Consider the following 16,163-nt stretch of genomic DNA (forward strand, 5'->3'; position numbering starts at 1 on the left):
ATGCTGCGTTTGATGATTCACTGTATCAAACCGGTGATCAATATAAACAAAAGGCAGACGCTTCGAGCCGGTGTAAAAGGCGACGCGTCTCGCAACTCACGCGCATCCGACTTGCGCCTCGCGTGCGCCTGTGAACACGTATTTTTGTGATTTAGAAAAATATATTGTTTTATATTTTTAGGTATGTGAAATTATATTTCTTTTGTGCGTATGGAAGTACCATAAATATAGAAAATGTTTAAATATATATGTAATTCATTTAGGCTATAAAAACAAATAGACTTTAAAATATTGTGATATTTTTAAATTATTAAAAAAAAATTATAACTAAGTGATATTAAATAATTGACCTAACACGAAATATTAATCTTATTTTGACTTATGCGATTTTTAACTGACTTCAAAAAAGGAGAAAGTTACTCAAATCGACCGTATATATATTTTTTAATGTATGTTAGGGAATAACTTCGTTGTTTATGAACCAATTTTAATAATTCTTTTTTTGTTGGAAAGGACATATTCTAAATGTGGTACCATGATAAGGAAACCAGGATCTGATGATGGGATCCCAGAGATGGTCTACCTACGTTGTATTATTTGTTGATATAATTGAAGTCGGTTTTTTTTTCATTTGCCTGCTAACACAATTATTATTTTGATGTTCCCAATATATCGGTGGAAGCCAAAAAATTAATAATAATCGTGAAAGTTTAAAAACTTGTAACTATTAGAAAAAGCACCTAATATCCATAACTTTCAACAACCTAACTTACATCAGTTATGGTAAAAATAAAGTTATGTCAAAACTTATATTATTGATGCTTATAAACGAGGCGGACTTCATTAAATTTAAAAAAATGTTATGTCATATTTTAATAAAAATCAACTGAATATTATTTTAATTAATGTTTGTGTAGATGAAGATAGTTTTCAAATATATTCAAATATTCAAACATTTATTTTTAGGTAACAGTTTTCTCCATCTGTCGCTTTTCCGTTAGAAATCGTATTTACGTATTCAATACACGATAGTTGTCAGGTACGGTTCACAGTTATATGTTAAAATGGTGCATAAAAGAGTAATACTGAACTAGGAATATGTACAATTTGTATATTTATATATACCAATTGAAGTAGAACGCAGCAGAAAATATTCTGCTCAAAGTCTGGAGCAGCCCGACAGCGAAAGTACCTCGATCTTATAGAAGATAACAGCTAAATAATACTGCTTTCAAGCAGTGTTGTGTTTCTGAAATGGGTGAGATGGCCATAATACTTGGGGAACGTAACATAATCAGAGTTCCTAGGGGGGTTGAGGATAGGGTTGGTATCAGGTAATATTAAGAAATATACCTAAAGAAAAGAAAGAAGTAGAACAAAGACATAGTCATATCAATCAATTGTAAAATAAACATACTCAACGCTTAATACGAGAAGATCTTATCACCTTGTCACAGTTTTACTCCATCCACAGATATTAAAAAGTAATTACGGTTACAAAAATTATATACTCAGTTGTTTCTAGTTTGTGCTAGATTGAAAACAATACGGTGACTTTAAAACTGCGAAAATACTCTAAAAAAATATAATTTATCAGGAATATAATCAAGTCTTTTTTTTTATTGACCTCTGTTATCACTTGTAACATACGTCAATCCAAAAACTAAAAAACACTCGTAAAATCAGTTGATTTATGTAAATTTTTATGTATCTATACAAATAAATAAAATTAGTGTCTGCTTGTAATATTAAAATAACCGCTTTTCACTAAATGCATATAGATTATACACGGTACATATACCAAAAAACCTTTTTTACAATTTTTGTCTGTCTGTCTGTTCGTCGTTTGTTCCGGCTAATCTCTGAAACGATTGGACCGATTTTGACAAGACTTTCACTGGCAGATAGGTGGCATAATAAGGAGTAACTTAGGCTACTTTTATTTTAGAAATTTTTTATAGCTCTGTGAACTGAACAACAACTTTTTCATTAAAATTCACGCGGAGGAAGTCGCGGGCACAGCTATCATTGTAGTAAAGTATTAATCATGTTTCAAAAAAAAATTTTAGGTATTTGCAATAGATCAATGTTATTTCAAATTAGAAAAAAAAAGTGTAAGAAATATTACTAAGAAGATAAAACAATAACCACTTAATTATTACAAGCCCAAGTGAGCATTTACCCAGCTGTGGGATTCTTACAGGGCGTTGTGTAACGGTACAGTAGAAACCTACTGAAAAGTAAAAATATTTGACTATGATTAGTACGAATGTTTTGTTATTCTGTTTTATTTTTCAGGTTGACGTCAACAAAACAGCTAAGATGTTTCGATCTCCAGATGTAAGTATTATACATCTGTAATATGTGGAGCAAAATATGGAGCAACCTCACAGAAGACTCACTTTCATGTAGTGTTGTGCTCCTGTGGTGAGTAAGGTAGCTACGAGTAGTTCTTCTGGGACTGCTACTGAACGCTGAATGCGCTTGTGATGCTCCTAACATCAAGCTTCCGAAGTGACGGTAACTGCTTACTATCAGATGAACTGTGTGATTGTTTGTAACCATTAATTATATAATACCACTTATTTCAATACGAAAACCATGAACCCTAACAATTAGACGGCTTTTGAACTTCGTTGAATTGTTTATTAATGATTCAAAACAATTGTCTATACAAGCTTGTTTAAAAAAAAAAAAAAACAGAAATATACAAACTCTTTTATGTTACTAAACTATTGTTACAACAATCATTAGTCATATTTTTTACGTATTTTTTATTTGATTAATGTTTAAATCATTATAGTTTTAGAAATATGTGTCACGAATACAATTATCATACATAACATAATTCTTTATGTATTTCAAAAATGTTTATATTATCCTTAAACTACAAAGCGGTATTTTATTTATTTAATATGAGAAATCTTGTTTCCATTTAAATATTTATAAAATGTTTTAAAATTAAAGCGGTATTACACAATATCAATAACCTTCAAATTAATATCTTTAACAAACTTATGTGCTTTATTTTACTTATACTTATTACATACTATATTGGCGTCTATCTACTGATACGTTAGGATAGTGCTCTCTTCTTATAGATGTTTAATACTACCGCATTGAACTATTTCCCTAAATTCGAATAAATCAAAAGAATCCGATTATAAATAAATAATGAAACAAGTTTAGAGACTATTAATAACTTTGGAAACCATTATTATTTAAAGACTTCGCCTTATTACAGTTTTGGTTCTCGCAATGTATGATATGTCTTAAATTGAGTTCTCCAAGAAAATCTTCGAGTATGGGACACGATATATTTAAGTAGTAATAGCGGTAAGGTAGGATAAAAATTAAGTAACGTAAAGCTATAACGGTTTTAAGTGAATAATACTCGTATAGTCTATATTTTTTATCTGTCCCTATAAACATATAAAATAAATGTGAAAACCATTAACAATAAAGGCTGTATGGATTATAGTCCTTTGCCTTTCCCTATTGGGGATAAATTTTAAAACAACAACCTTAACAATAAATTAATAAGTTTATTTTATCTGAAATATTTGTAAAGCTTTGGCGACACACCAAGTCCAAAATACGTAAAAAATTGGGGATTTAAAAAATGTTTATACTCGGTTTTATGATGAACTATTTTAAATGTTTATTTTATCACATCGTACCGCGGCAAATTTGTTGCGTAATAATTTTTTGTCAGTGAAGTCTATAATACACAGTGAATATAAATCAAGCAAGCATTAAAAGCAAACGAATTAAAATATTGTGGTCGGGAAACCCATGTTGTAATGGATGGTTCATTTATTTTAAGTTTATCGACGATTGATTAATCGTTTTTTTAATTACAATTAAAAAAAAAACAGTATGGTTTCTTAAACTATTAATGTTATATATTTTTATACAGAGATTATTATATTATATATAATATACAGAGTATATATAACTATAATGGAAGATGGATAATAATATAATATACTAGCTGTGCCCGCGGCTTCGCCCGCGTTGAAATTAGTGTGTTACAAAGTTTTGCCGGCAAACTTCCAGTGAAACTCTCATCAAAATCGGCTTAGCCGTTCCGTAAACCTTCCTCTTGCCCTCTCTACAATGGTGTAACCGCATGAAAATCCGTTCAGTAAATTTTGAGCGAATCGATCACATACAGTTTTGGGGACTTATAATACATTAACTGTTGCCCGCGATTACGTCCTCGTGGTTATGAAGATATGTATTACTATTAAGATGTTTAACGCAATTAATTTTTTATTTCAGTCACTTGAAATGCGTATGAAACTGAGTAACTTTTTAAAAGGCACAATTTAGTATAATTTAATAGTTATTTTTATAAAACCTCTCTATACACTACATTTTTGGTTTTATTTTCAAGCTGTATATGTTTCATACAAACTACCAACCCCTTAGCGATGGAATATCGTAAAATCCGTTCTTAGCGGACGTTTGCAAACTATAATCTACATCCCTGCCAAACTTTATCTTTGTCCAACCTGGATGGTTAGACCATCCAGCGGTTTTTGAGTTCTCGTGATGAGTGAGTCAGTGACCTTTTTCTTTTATATATATAGATTACGATGCATTATTTGGACACCTCCTCACCATCTATAGAGATTTTCGTAAAATTAGTTCTTAGCGGATGTTTACACCCCATAAGGACCCTACCTACCTACCCTACCTGCCAAATTTCAAGTTTGTAGCTGTTATAAAACAACTTTTAAACTTTCGCGTTGCATTATTATATTTTAATGTTCACACGGGGATTAACGCGAACAAAATTTTTTAAGGTAAAATATATTACCTTGAGGCCTGACGTTTCGGCCAGGTTACACCAGCCGTGGTCGCAGGCAGACAGGAGTCTATAGGAGGATATATTTTACCTTAAAAAATTTTGTTCGCGTTAATCCCCGTGTGAACATTAAAATATTGTAGCTGTTATAGTTTCGGAGGTTTCGTGATGAGTGTGTCAACCTACCATCCCCCGTTTTAACTCCAAAAGAGAGTTGATTTCTAAAAATACATTATTTGGTCACCTTTCTACCATCTATAGAGCATACATTTTAAAATTTCAAGTCTCTTACTTCAAAAACATAGGACTTTCATACAAACTTCCAACCCCCGTTTTAGCCCTTTAAGGGTCGAGTTTCATAAAATCAGCTCTCAGCAAATGTTTACACCCTATAAGGAACCTACTTGAAAAATTTCAAGTTTGTACCTGTTATAGTTTCGGAGATTTCGTAATGAGGGAGTCAACCTACCATTCCCGGTTTTAACCCCAGAAAGGAGTTGATTTCTAAAGATACATTATTTGGACACCTTCTCACTATCTAAAGAGCGTACATTTTAAATTTCAAGTCTCTTACTTCAAAAACATAGGACTTTCATACAAACTTCCAACCCACGTTTTACCCCTTTAGGGGTCGAATTTCGTAAAACCCATTCTTAACGAATGTTTAAGCTCTAAAAGGAGCCTATCTGCCAAATTTCAAGTTTGTAGGTGTTATAGTTTCGGAGATTTCGTGATGAGTGAGTAAACCTACCATCCCCCGTTTTAACCCCAAAATGGAGTTGATTTCTAAAGACACATTATTTGGACACCTTCTCATCATCTATAAGGCATACATTTTAAATTTCAAGTCTCTTACTTCAAAAACATGGGACTTTCACACAAACTTTCAACCCCCGTTTTACCCCTTTAAGAGACGAATTTTGTAAAATCCGTTCTTAGCGGATGTCTACGCTCTATAAGGAGCCTTCCTGCCAAATTTCAAGTTTGTAGCTATTATAGTTTCGGAGATTTTGCGATGAGTGAGTCAGCGTACCATCCCCCGTTTTAACCCCAAAAGGGAGTTTATTTCTAAAGATATATTATTTGGACACCTTCTCACCATCTATAGAGCATACATTTTAAATTTCAAGTCTCTTACTTCAAAAACATAGGACTTTCATACAAACTTCCAACCCCCGTTTTACCCCCTTAGGGGTCGAGTTTCGTAAAATCCGTTCTTAGCGGATGCCTACGTCTTATAAGGAACCTACCTGCCAAATTTCAAGTTTGTAGGTGTTATAGTTTCGGAGATTTCGTTATGAGTGAGTGACCTTTCGCTTTTATATATATTATAGATAATAGATAATAAATGAATATGTTTGAAAATACCGACGTGGTCGTCTGTCGAACAGGCATTAGGTTGCCTAATTCTGTATCTGTTTTAAGTAACAGCCAGCTGATATTGATACACTTTTTTTGAAATGAAAAATTTTTGAATTTGAAAATTTTTTGAATTTTTCAAAAAATGTGTATGTTAAAAATGTAAATGTGGAATTCCACCACGGAAAATACGTGACTCTAGCACTAAATTCAGGAGTAGATATAGTAGTGAATTTTTCGATTTATGTTAAAGATGTTGAGAGTAGAGAAAAATACCACAATCTAACTTTCTGCGGATCCAAACATCGAATTCTCTATGAATTCATATATTAACTTTTCCGTGGTTTCAACAAATGAATTTTCCGTGGATCCAACCATTGATTTTTCCATGTATTTAAACTTTAAATTTATCGGTGGATCTAAACATCGATTTTTACGTGGATTCGAGCATTGACTTTTCTCTGGATTTAAACAATGATTTTTTCGTGGATACATCGACTTTTCCGTGGATTCAAACATTGATAAATAAAACAATTAAAAAGCATTAAATAAATAAATAAAATAGATATATACTACACCTAACATCGGAGCAGGAATAGAACCTATAACCCCCGAAATAGAAAGAAGAGAATTTGCAAATTGCGCCTACGGGTTACTCTAGTACCTAGTAGTAGTAGTAGGATAGATAAAAAGAAAAAAAAATGTTATAAAAGGCAATAGAATTGATATGTAAATAAATTAGGGATAATAATTGCACAATTGTAAGTAATGTACATTCCGTTTGGATTCTTATTACTATTTGCAATTTTAAAACAACATACTTACGTCAACGGTTCTAAGAATCATTACTAAGCTTATTTTATATATCTCAAGACAAAGTATAATAATCCCTAAATTAGTTCATTTAACTGGTCACCTCCTTATTCCCTTATAATAACCTCATCACCATATTAAATATATTGTAGGTATGAAGGTAATCAAATAAATACCAATCACTGTTGAAAAGTTTCACTATCTCTTGCCTTCTTTAACACACATGCTAGGAAGGAACTTCAACTAAATAGGCATAATTCAAGATTTACTCTTTCAAAATATTGAGATAAAAATTAACATAAATTTTCATTGTCACAAGTTAGTTTAACTTAGTAAGTTTACCCGAAGTTGCTTATTGACCCGTTAAAAGTCAATTGATATATCAGTTAAAGATTCGTCTCAAATTTTCTTTTCCTCTATATTTTCCTATATTTTCATCATAGTTCGAGTATTCTAATTCGCACACCAATCGTTTGTTTACTTCCTAACTGCAGTTTCTATTTCGTGTCCTATACCCAAAGGTTGTCTGGAAGAGATCGCTCTTTCAGCGATAAGACCGCCTTTGTACATCTTTCATTTTATGTTTTTTTCTCTGTTGTTTCTTTTAATGGTGTACAATAAAGAGTATTATTATTATTATTATAGTTTACGGAATAAATTTACTTGTAAACGGTAAAATTGCTTTAGGTCTTCTTTCTAGAATATTTAGTCAATAATTATTATTAGTTAGTACAGTTCCACTACCACCTTGGAACTTAAAACGCCGACCGGTGGCTGCTGGCTTTGAAATACACAGGCCGAAGACGGCTGGCTTTGAAATACTCAGGTCGAAGACGGCCAGCAGTGTCTTAGGTGCGATGAAATCAGCCCTGCTTTCACCAACCCGCCTGCCCAGCGTGGTGACTATGGGCTACACACATGAGTTCACGCCATTTTTGGTTCGAACTTGTGGAGGCCTATGTCCAGCAGTGGACTGCGATAGGCTGAAGTGAGTGAGTGATTATTATTAAAGTATTTTTATTTTCAGGCATGCGCATGCCCAATCCAAGAAATTGGCCCATCTATGGCCGGTAGCTGTTCCGGCCAATTTTTTCTATTCATGAGCATTTTGGAGGCTTTCATAAACGGTAGATGCGATCTTGCCGATCCCTGCAACCGAGTCAAGGACATCGGAGAACCGGAGAATAGTTACGACTTTGTCGTTATTGGCGGTGGAACAGCAGGTTCAGTTGTCGCGGCCAGGTTATCTGAAAACCCACAATGGAAGGTATGTACATACACAATATCTATGACATTCGTCAAAGATCCTTATATATATAACGCTTTATATTAACAAAATAATATTAATGAATTCCAATGTCTAATATATGGTGTGTTTATTTATATACGACCAAATATTTTCTTAAATTTTATTAAATAAATTACGAGCCAATACATATGATCAATTTTTATGCATTGTGTTGCACTTCATACAAATCTTGTTGCATTAATGATAATGTACATTTTTTTAATCCATTAAATATAAATCTTGCATTTGTGGTTGGGCAGGAAATTTCCTGCTCCAAGTATAGCGCACCCCGACTGGAGTAGTACGTCGACCTTGCAGAAGATCACAGCTAAATAATATAGTGTTGTGTTCCTGTTGGTGAGTAAGGTGACCAGAGCTACTGGGGGTAATAAGGGGTAGGGTCGGCAACGCGCTTGCAATGCCTTTGGTATTTCAGAGATCTATAAGCTACGATAATCACTTACCACCAGATGAGCCGTACGCTTGTTTGCTGACCTAGTTATATAAAAAAAACAAGCTCAATTTGTTTCAATCATCAAAGAATTTTATCAGTCGAACAAAGTTTTTTTTAAGAGTGATTATCAAGATAAACTTCACACCGCATTTGTGCAATTAATTTTGCATAATGTCGGAACATAAATGCTGGTAGACAGACTAAAATTCTAAATTGTTTTAACTTGTATTGATTATGTAAAGATCAAAACAATTAATTTTTCCTTAATATATCCTATGTACAGAAAGCGATCGGTTTCAACTATATTAAATAAAGAAATTAATAAGCACCTTAAACTCGATCCCCTCCTGGACTGCAAACTCATATAATATACAAGCACAAACGTCCAGACCAAAACAAGCACATATATGACCTATACGAATGTTTGCCATTTTAGAGGATCGAATCCACGAACGTCAGCGCAATAACCAGCTCTGTGACTATTATACTCCGACGCGTCAACTATAGTTATAATGAGTAGTACTGGATGACCGAGCTTACCTCGATATTTTTATTATATTTAAATACGAATTATATATTGATAAAATATAAATAATATTTTCGATATTACCAACATAATAATAAAAAATATGAACTGGTTATTTAAATAAAAAATCACGACCGCAGTCCCGACCGGCGGATTTCCCATCTGAGCTATTACGACTTATTAAACATTTGTGAAATACACCTTCGTATTCTAACGCTATTGTGGCCATTTTTTCAATGTCTAAAAACTGGGATAAAACGACAATTTCTAAATATGAATCCTAGCTAGATTTATTTATCTCCCCCGAAATCCCCGGCATACTAAATTTCATGAAAATCGTTGGAGCCGTTTCCGGGATTCAGATTCTACACATATACAAGAATTGCTCGTTTAAAGATATTAGATTATAGATGTGTAATGTACTTTTTATTATAAGTGTCAAATTAACCGTTACAACGAAACATAATTATGTCACTGAGTAAATAATGTTACCTCATATTGCATAAGCCTGATCATGCGTGTCAACTGGATGCATACTTCCGCATACTGACGGTAATAAAAAAAACGGTTAATGTTGACAAAACCAAATGCCTATTATTGTTTCCAGGGAGGTAATTAGATGTAATTATAGTAAGGAATGTATTCTTTAATTGTGTAGTTGGTGGGAAACAATGACACAATGACCTTGAAGAAATTGATGTCGGAGATAAAATTATCTATCTATATCTTTTTTTTTAAATTATTGATTTCAAGTAATGATATGTTCCTGTGGTGAAAAAAATAGTCAGACCTCCTGTCGATGAGCTGCACAGTGGCGGTGAGGTTGACAATGTACTCGTATTTTGATGCTCTTGGTGTTGCAGGCGGCTATTGCCTACGGAAATCGCTTACCGTATTTGTCGAACAAATTAAAAACACAACCTACAAAAAATTATATTGTCTGTTTCGTATATTCTTGTTTATTTACGTTATTCTTTTAATTATATTCGTTATTATATCATATAAATCTTTCAAAGCTATTCAAAATTGTAACCTTGGCTTGGATAAAACATTAAACAAAATGCTGCGAATTTTTGAACAATCTATTAGTGTGGTGTAAATTAAATTTTATTTCGATTTTTTCGCCTTAAATCAAGTTATTACAAAATCAAAATCAAAAATAACTTTATTCAAATAGGTTCCAAGAGCACTTTCGAATCGTCATTCACTTCATATTACTTGAGATCAAGCGGGTTTCCATCGTTAAAAATAAAATAACTTAAGAAAATTATTTGTCATATTTTCTATCACTTTAATTTATATGAAGGATAATTAATAAATCCTACTAATAAACGCGAAAGTTTGTATGTATGGATGTATAGATGTATGGATGTTTGTTCCTCTTTCACGCAAAAACTACCGAATGGATTTTAATGAAAGTTTATAATAATATAGCTTATACATTAGAATAACACATTGGCTATAATTTTTAAAAAATATAAAGATAATTGACAAGTAAGTCGGAAAAAAATCTGCCAACTGCGAGCTATTCTGGCGTAAACTGCAAAAACTGTAGAGTTTAAACGTATATAATGTATAAAAGAAATGTTTATCTTAATTAGTCTTACAAAAAAGTCCGGGACAGCATATATCTATCTTTTATGAGTAAGCCATCATCGCAAACACTGTGAACCATAAATACAATAAAAGTTGATAATATATTTCTAATGCATATTTGGTAGTAACAAATTGATTTTTCAGAATCAGTTTTGGTATAAAGATAGATATTGAGACGATAATAAGCTACTCGAAGTACTTACTAATCGTGCGCAGACGAAGTCGCGGGTATCGGCTAGTACTGAATATATCTAAAAAAATAGCTACAAAATTAGTTGACATTGCAATGACACCTTGAATTTTTATATGAAGCGATCAGGCTCTTTGTCAGGGCCTTAAGAAATTAATTAAAAATATTAATAAATGGTAATGATTCAGTGAAATTATACAAACTACATTTTTATTCAATGAATCCGTATTAAAATGACATAAAAGTTAAATTTTTGAGGACGTATTAATCTTTAAAACAAACACTTCTTTTCACGCTAAAATTTCTGAGTCGCTGTATTAAAATTTGATAATAAATAGTTTAAGGCTTGGCTTTAAGTATAGAACTCCAGTTTATCCTAGAACTCATATAATATCTCTCATCTCTCATCATTGACGACGCGTTGGTGCAATGATAAATGATCATAACACTAACTATTGCTCTGGCGGTCGCAGCTTTGATCCCCGCTGATAGCTAACATTACATTGGTCATACAGATGACTGGCGTGGTCTAGGTATTTGCGCTTATGTATTATTTGTATTTCCGGACCCCGACACAGAAGAAATTCCTTCTAGGGGCCATTGAAAAAATCGATATGGTTTATTAAGTTACAGCCATTAATATTACCAATAAGAGTTACAGAATTAGTAAGTACATGAAATATAGTACAATATATTTAAAATATCCAATATCACAAAATTCGCCTTGATGAGGTAGATGGCAAGCCGAATATCTTTTTCCCGGTGACGTTGCCACTAGAAGTTTGGTTTTACAAAGGTTTTATGTAGGTCGCTACAAGTTTATCTACAAGAAATCATTTTTGCAGGTACTTTTGATAGAAGCTGGAGGAGACGAGCCCATTGCATCATCAGTACCAGCGTGGGTGACAGCGTATTGGGGACGAAATGACACCGACTGGTTATACCAAACAGCACCGCAAGAGAAAGCCTGTAGATCTAGTGAAAATATTTGTACCTGGCCTAGAGCAAAAATGCTTGGTCAGTATAATTATTATCAATTATGAGTCCACATGGATTGGGATTTTCCGTAGTAATAACACTTTCTACGATATAAGCTGTGTCTTCCACTACTTTCATATGAAGACTTTATATAGCTGCTATTTCTTTTCGTTTGTTCGAGTTTCCTAACTATGACTTTATCTTTCCTAATTTCGTATTTGAGTGTAAGTAGGCAGATGTGTAACGCTGTTTTAAAATGTAAGAGTTTCAATAGGTAGTTATTTTTCTACATATCTAAATAAAGATTGTCTAGATATTTGTGCTTTTAAGTTAATAAGTTATCGAAAGATATATTTATAAATGTACACATTAGTAACACCAACAAGTAGTGAAACTAATATAGCATAACGAAATTCAAAATCGGTATTTAGATTATTGCCTAGTCTTATACAGGCTTTACTGTATTGCTTAGAATATCAACATCTGAAGAGACTATTTGAACAATCGTCCATGTAGTAAACAGCAAGGGTTAAATTTAAATCTGACACTATTGACAAAAAATAAATTTGAAAAAGTCAAAAAATAATTTTATTTTTTTATTTTATTTAAATTCTTTATTAAACAATAAATACACTAATACAAGTTTGTACAAAAGACGAGCTTAGCGCTAATGTATTTTGTACCAGCCAACCTTATATATATTTAGCCAACCTTATATTTATTAATGGATAAGTTTATTTTGATACAGGCGGTTGCTCGGTAATAAACGGTATGATGTACATGCGAGGGAACGCAGCGGACTACGATGGATGGGCGGTGAACGGTGCAAGCGGCTGGTCTTGGTTTGAAGTTCTGCCCTACTTCCTCAAGAGTGAAGACAATAAAGAAATTGGTAGCAGTGTCTCTGGACAGTACCACAATACTGGTGGGCCCATACCAGTGCAAAGGGTAAGGTTTTATCTCATTCGTTTCTACAACAGCTAAATTAGTACTTACTTTTAATTCTACGAATGTATTCTTTCTTTTTTTATGGGATCAAGAGTAAAAACTTGTATGTGAAAGGTATGTAAATTGGTAGATTTAAGTCACGGCATTTGTAATGGTTGCAGAACCAATCGATCGATATTTACTTAGGAAAATTATAAATTCCCCATTGTTGGCTAGATATTGAATAAGGATATGGAGGATAATTCGCGTTTTTATTTAAATGTGTATCGGTACACGTTTATTTCTAAGAATTTATTTGCAAACAATAAAAAGTTTCAAAGCGATGCAGCATTTTAGTATGACGTGAATTTTAAGCATTAAAAAACTTACTGATGCTGGTCAGGATGTGAAGCAGAGGTCATTAGAAAATTGTTATTTTAAAAAACCAAAAAAAAAAATAGAATTAAATGTACCATGTTAATGATTGAACAGGTTGTATTATGATAGTAAGAATAAAAAAACAATATATAATAACAATAACTACATCAATATACATAAAATATAATGTAATACAATAAATATCATTATTAAGTCGTGATGTCTTACATGATATTAATTTACTTTACCTGTAAGTATGATGATTAAACATACATTTACTCATCTTCGAGATAGAGGCACATAATAATATATATTTTTATTTATATAATAAAGTTGAGGAAGGGCTAAAACTTTATTTTTCTGTGTATGTACGTGTGTACCTACAGTATAAAAGGTTGTATTTTTATTATTGTTGTAAAAATTACATATTTAAATATATGTTTTAGCAATGTTGGTTGTATACTATATGTTTCAATTGATTTTAAATTTCAAGCCTATAATATGTATGTTTTTGATATATGTTTCGGTAGATTTTAAATTTCAAGTCTATAATATATATTATGTTATAAGTATATTTACTGATATCAAAATAAACGTATCTACTAGTGACACGTGTAAATACTAATTGAAATAGGAAATTGACACAACACAAAAATCTCAAGGTATAAGTGTATTTTGAAGAAAGTCACTTTTCTATTTTAACGTACTTTTTGTAGAAAACTACTTAAACAGTAACTTCATACTGCTCTATTTTTTTTTTCGTGGAAATATCTTTTTTTTTAAATTTTGTTTTAAAAATACACATACGGTTTTTATAAACCCCGTGTTTATTTTTTATAACATCAATACACAAACAGTTTTTTTTTCTCAATTTTACCATGAAATATTGTGTGGATAATAACGTAATTTTACAATTATTTATATAATTGATTTAACACGTATTTTTTATTTTATTTCACGCATTCACGAGCTGAAATCATACAAATTTAATTTATACCTAACAATGCGTGAAATGAAATGTATAAATTTTTCACACTGTTTTCACAAAAAAAGGAATTCTTCGTTCAGATTTTCCTATTAACTTAAATTTAAAAAAAAAACAGTACTTATAAATCATGTTCGATGTTTATTGAATGTTTGTGTTTCGTTTCATTATCATGACCCATTATTCAAGGAAAAGACATCAAAATTCTTATACACGTGTGACTTTTGTATGTCATATTATTGTAAAACCAGTTCGCTAAAATTTTTTAACCATTGCTTAATCGTATTTTGGGTTCGTCTGTTTGCTAACATTTGTTTTCAATTTGCCTTATGTTTTTTTATCTCTTTGGTACCGTCTGCGCAGAAAATAAATTTATTTTATTCATCCTTTATCCTCGACAGATTCGACCTTGAAAGTCTCAAATTGAAATGTATCTAAGGAAAATCTAATAGAAACTATAGAACTGGACACTGTAATACATTTATAGGTATTATTAGCTGTAGCCCGCGATTTTACCCGCCCTAATTTGAGAAAAAAAGATTACTAAAATATTATAAAGTTTACGACGCTGCGTTGGCGTAACGGTTACAGCCATGGATTGTACCTGTTGCGCTGGCGGTTGCGGGTTCGATCCCCGTACATGACAAACATTTTGTATTGGCCATACAGGTGTTTGCCGTGGTCTGGGTGTTTGTGCAGTCCTTGTGGGTCTCCCCGCCGTGTCTCGGAGAGCACGTTAAGCCGTCGGTCCCGGTTGTTATCATGTACACCTGATAGCGATCGTTACTCATAGTAGGAAATATATCCGTCAACCCGCATTGGAGCAGCGTGGTGGATTAAGCTCTGATCCTTCTCCTAGATGGGGAAAGAGGCCTATGCCCAGTAGTGGGATATTACAGGCTGAAGCGTAATATCTTGTAGGTGTATTTATACTAAGCTATGCAATTACGGTACTGTTTTGCATCATAATACTAATACTGATACAGATCATAAGCCATTTTTCTTATGAAGCAAAACGGTTGGTGCTGTGTAGTGCTCAACTGTAGATCCTAATCCATAGACCTGTTCAAAAGTTACATCGATATTTTTATCAAGATGTTCTCATTTACCGTCAACAATAAGCAAACACTTAAAAACAAATTTATTCCTTGACAAACATAGCGATTTAAATCCGAATATTTACAGTTAAAATCTGTTGTCAAGTCACATTTTTTTCCATGTTATCCTATTATTATGCCTCCCCAAGTTCGCGCCAAATATGGCGGTAAACTCATGTGTTTTGCTCATAGTCACCACGCTGGGCAGGCGGGTTGGTAACCGCAGACCGACTCGCTTTGTCGCACCGAAGACACTGCTGCTCGTCTTCGGCCTGTGTATTTCAAAGCCAACAGTTGGAAGATTATCCCGCCGTTGGTCGGCTTTTTAAGTTCCAAGGTGGCAGTGGAACTGTGTTATCCCTTAGTCGCCTCTTACGACACCCACGGGAAGAGAGGGGGTGGCTGTATTATAGTTATATTATAAATATATACGTAAATTTGTTGCAGTTCCGCTACGCACCACGATTCGCGCATGACATAGTATCAGCTGGTATAGAGCTGGGCTACCCACCTACCAGCGACCTCAACGGAGACACAACCACTGGATTCACTATCGCCCAAACATTTAATGAGTATGTTATAAATGATATTTTTTTACAGCCACACTCAGCTACAATATCGAAACAAAAAAACCTCCTGAGTAGATACCAGGGTCACTAGAATCTGCGCCAAAGAGCTAGTCAATAATAAAATGTAGCGTTCGTTCATAACTTTCGTTCAAATTTTCCTTCTCTTGCAGAACAAGACGAGTCAAGACCA

The 16,163-nt window shown here is 32.9% G+C and overlaps 1 protein-coding gene across 1 annotated transcript in view; it reads left to right on the top strand.

The window, feature by feature from the left end:
• The window catches only part of LOC123663643 (glucose dehydrogenase [FAD, quinone]-like), a 26,399-nt gene continuing 10,236 nt past the window's right edge, over nucleotides 1-16,163 (top strand). Inside the window, exons 1-6 of the mRNA XM_045598311.1 lie at nucleotides 1-138; nucleotides 2,299-2,340; nucleotides 8,013-8,252; nucleotides 11,885-12,056; nucleotides 12,766-12,965; nucleotides 15,852-15,976. Coding sequence (XP_045454267.1) covers nucleotides 1-138; nucleotides 2,299-2,340; nucleotides 8,013-8,252; nucleotides 11,885-12,056; nucleotides 12,766-12,965; nucleotides 15,852-15,976 — 917 coding nt within the window. The remainder of the gene's footprint in view (nucleotides 139-2,298; nucleotides 2,341-8,012; nucleotides 8,253-11,884; nucleotides 12,057-12,765; nucleotides 12,966-15,851; nucleotides 15,977-16,163) is intronic.

This window comes from Melitaea cinxia, chromosome 20, assembly GCF_905220565.1.
Source record: "Melitaea cinxia chromosome 20, ilMelCinx1.1, whole genome shotgun sequence".
Classification (NCBI taxonomy): domain Eukaryota; kingdom Metazoa; phylum Arthropoda; class Insecta; order Lepidoptera; family Nymphalidae; genus Melitaea; species Melitaea cinxia.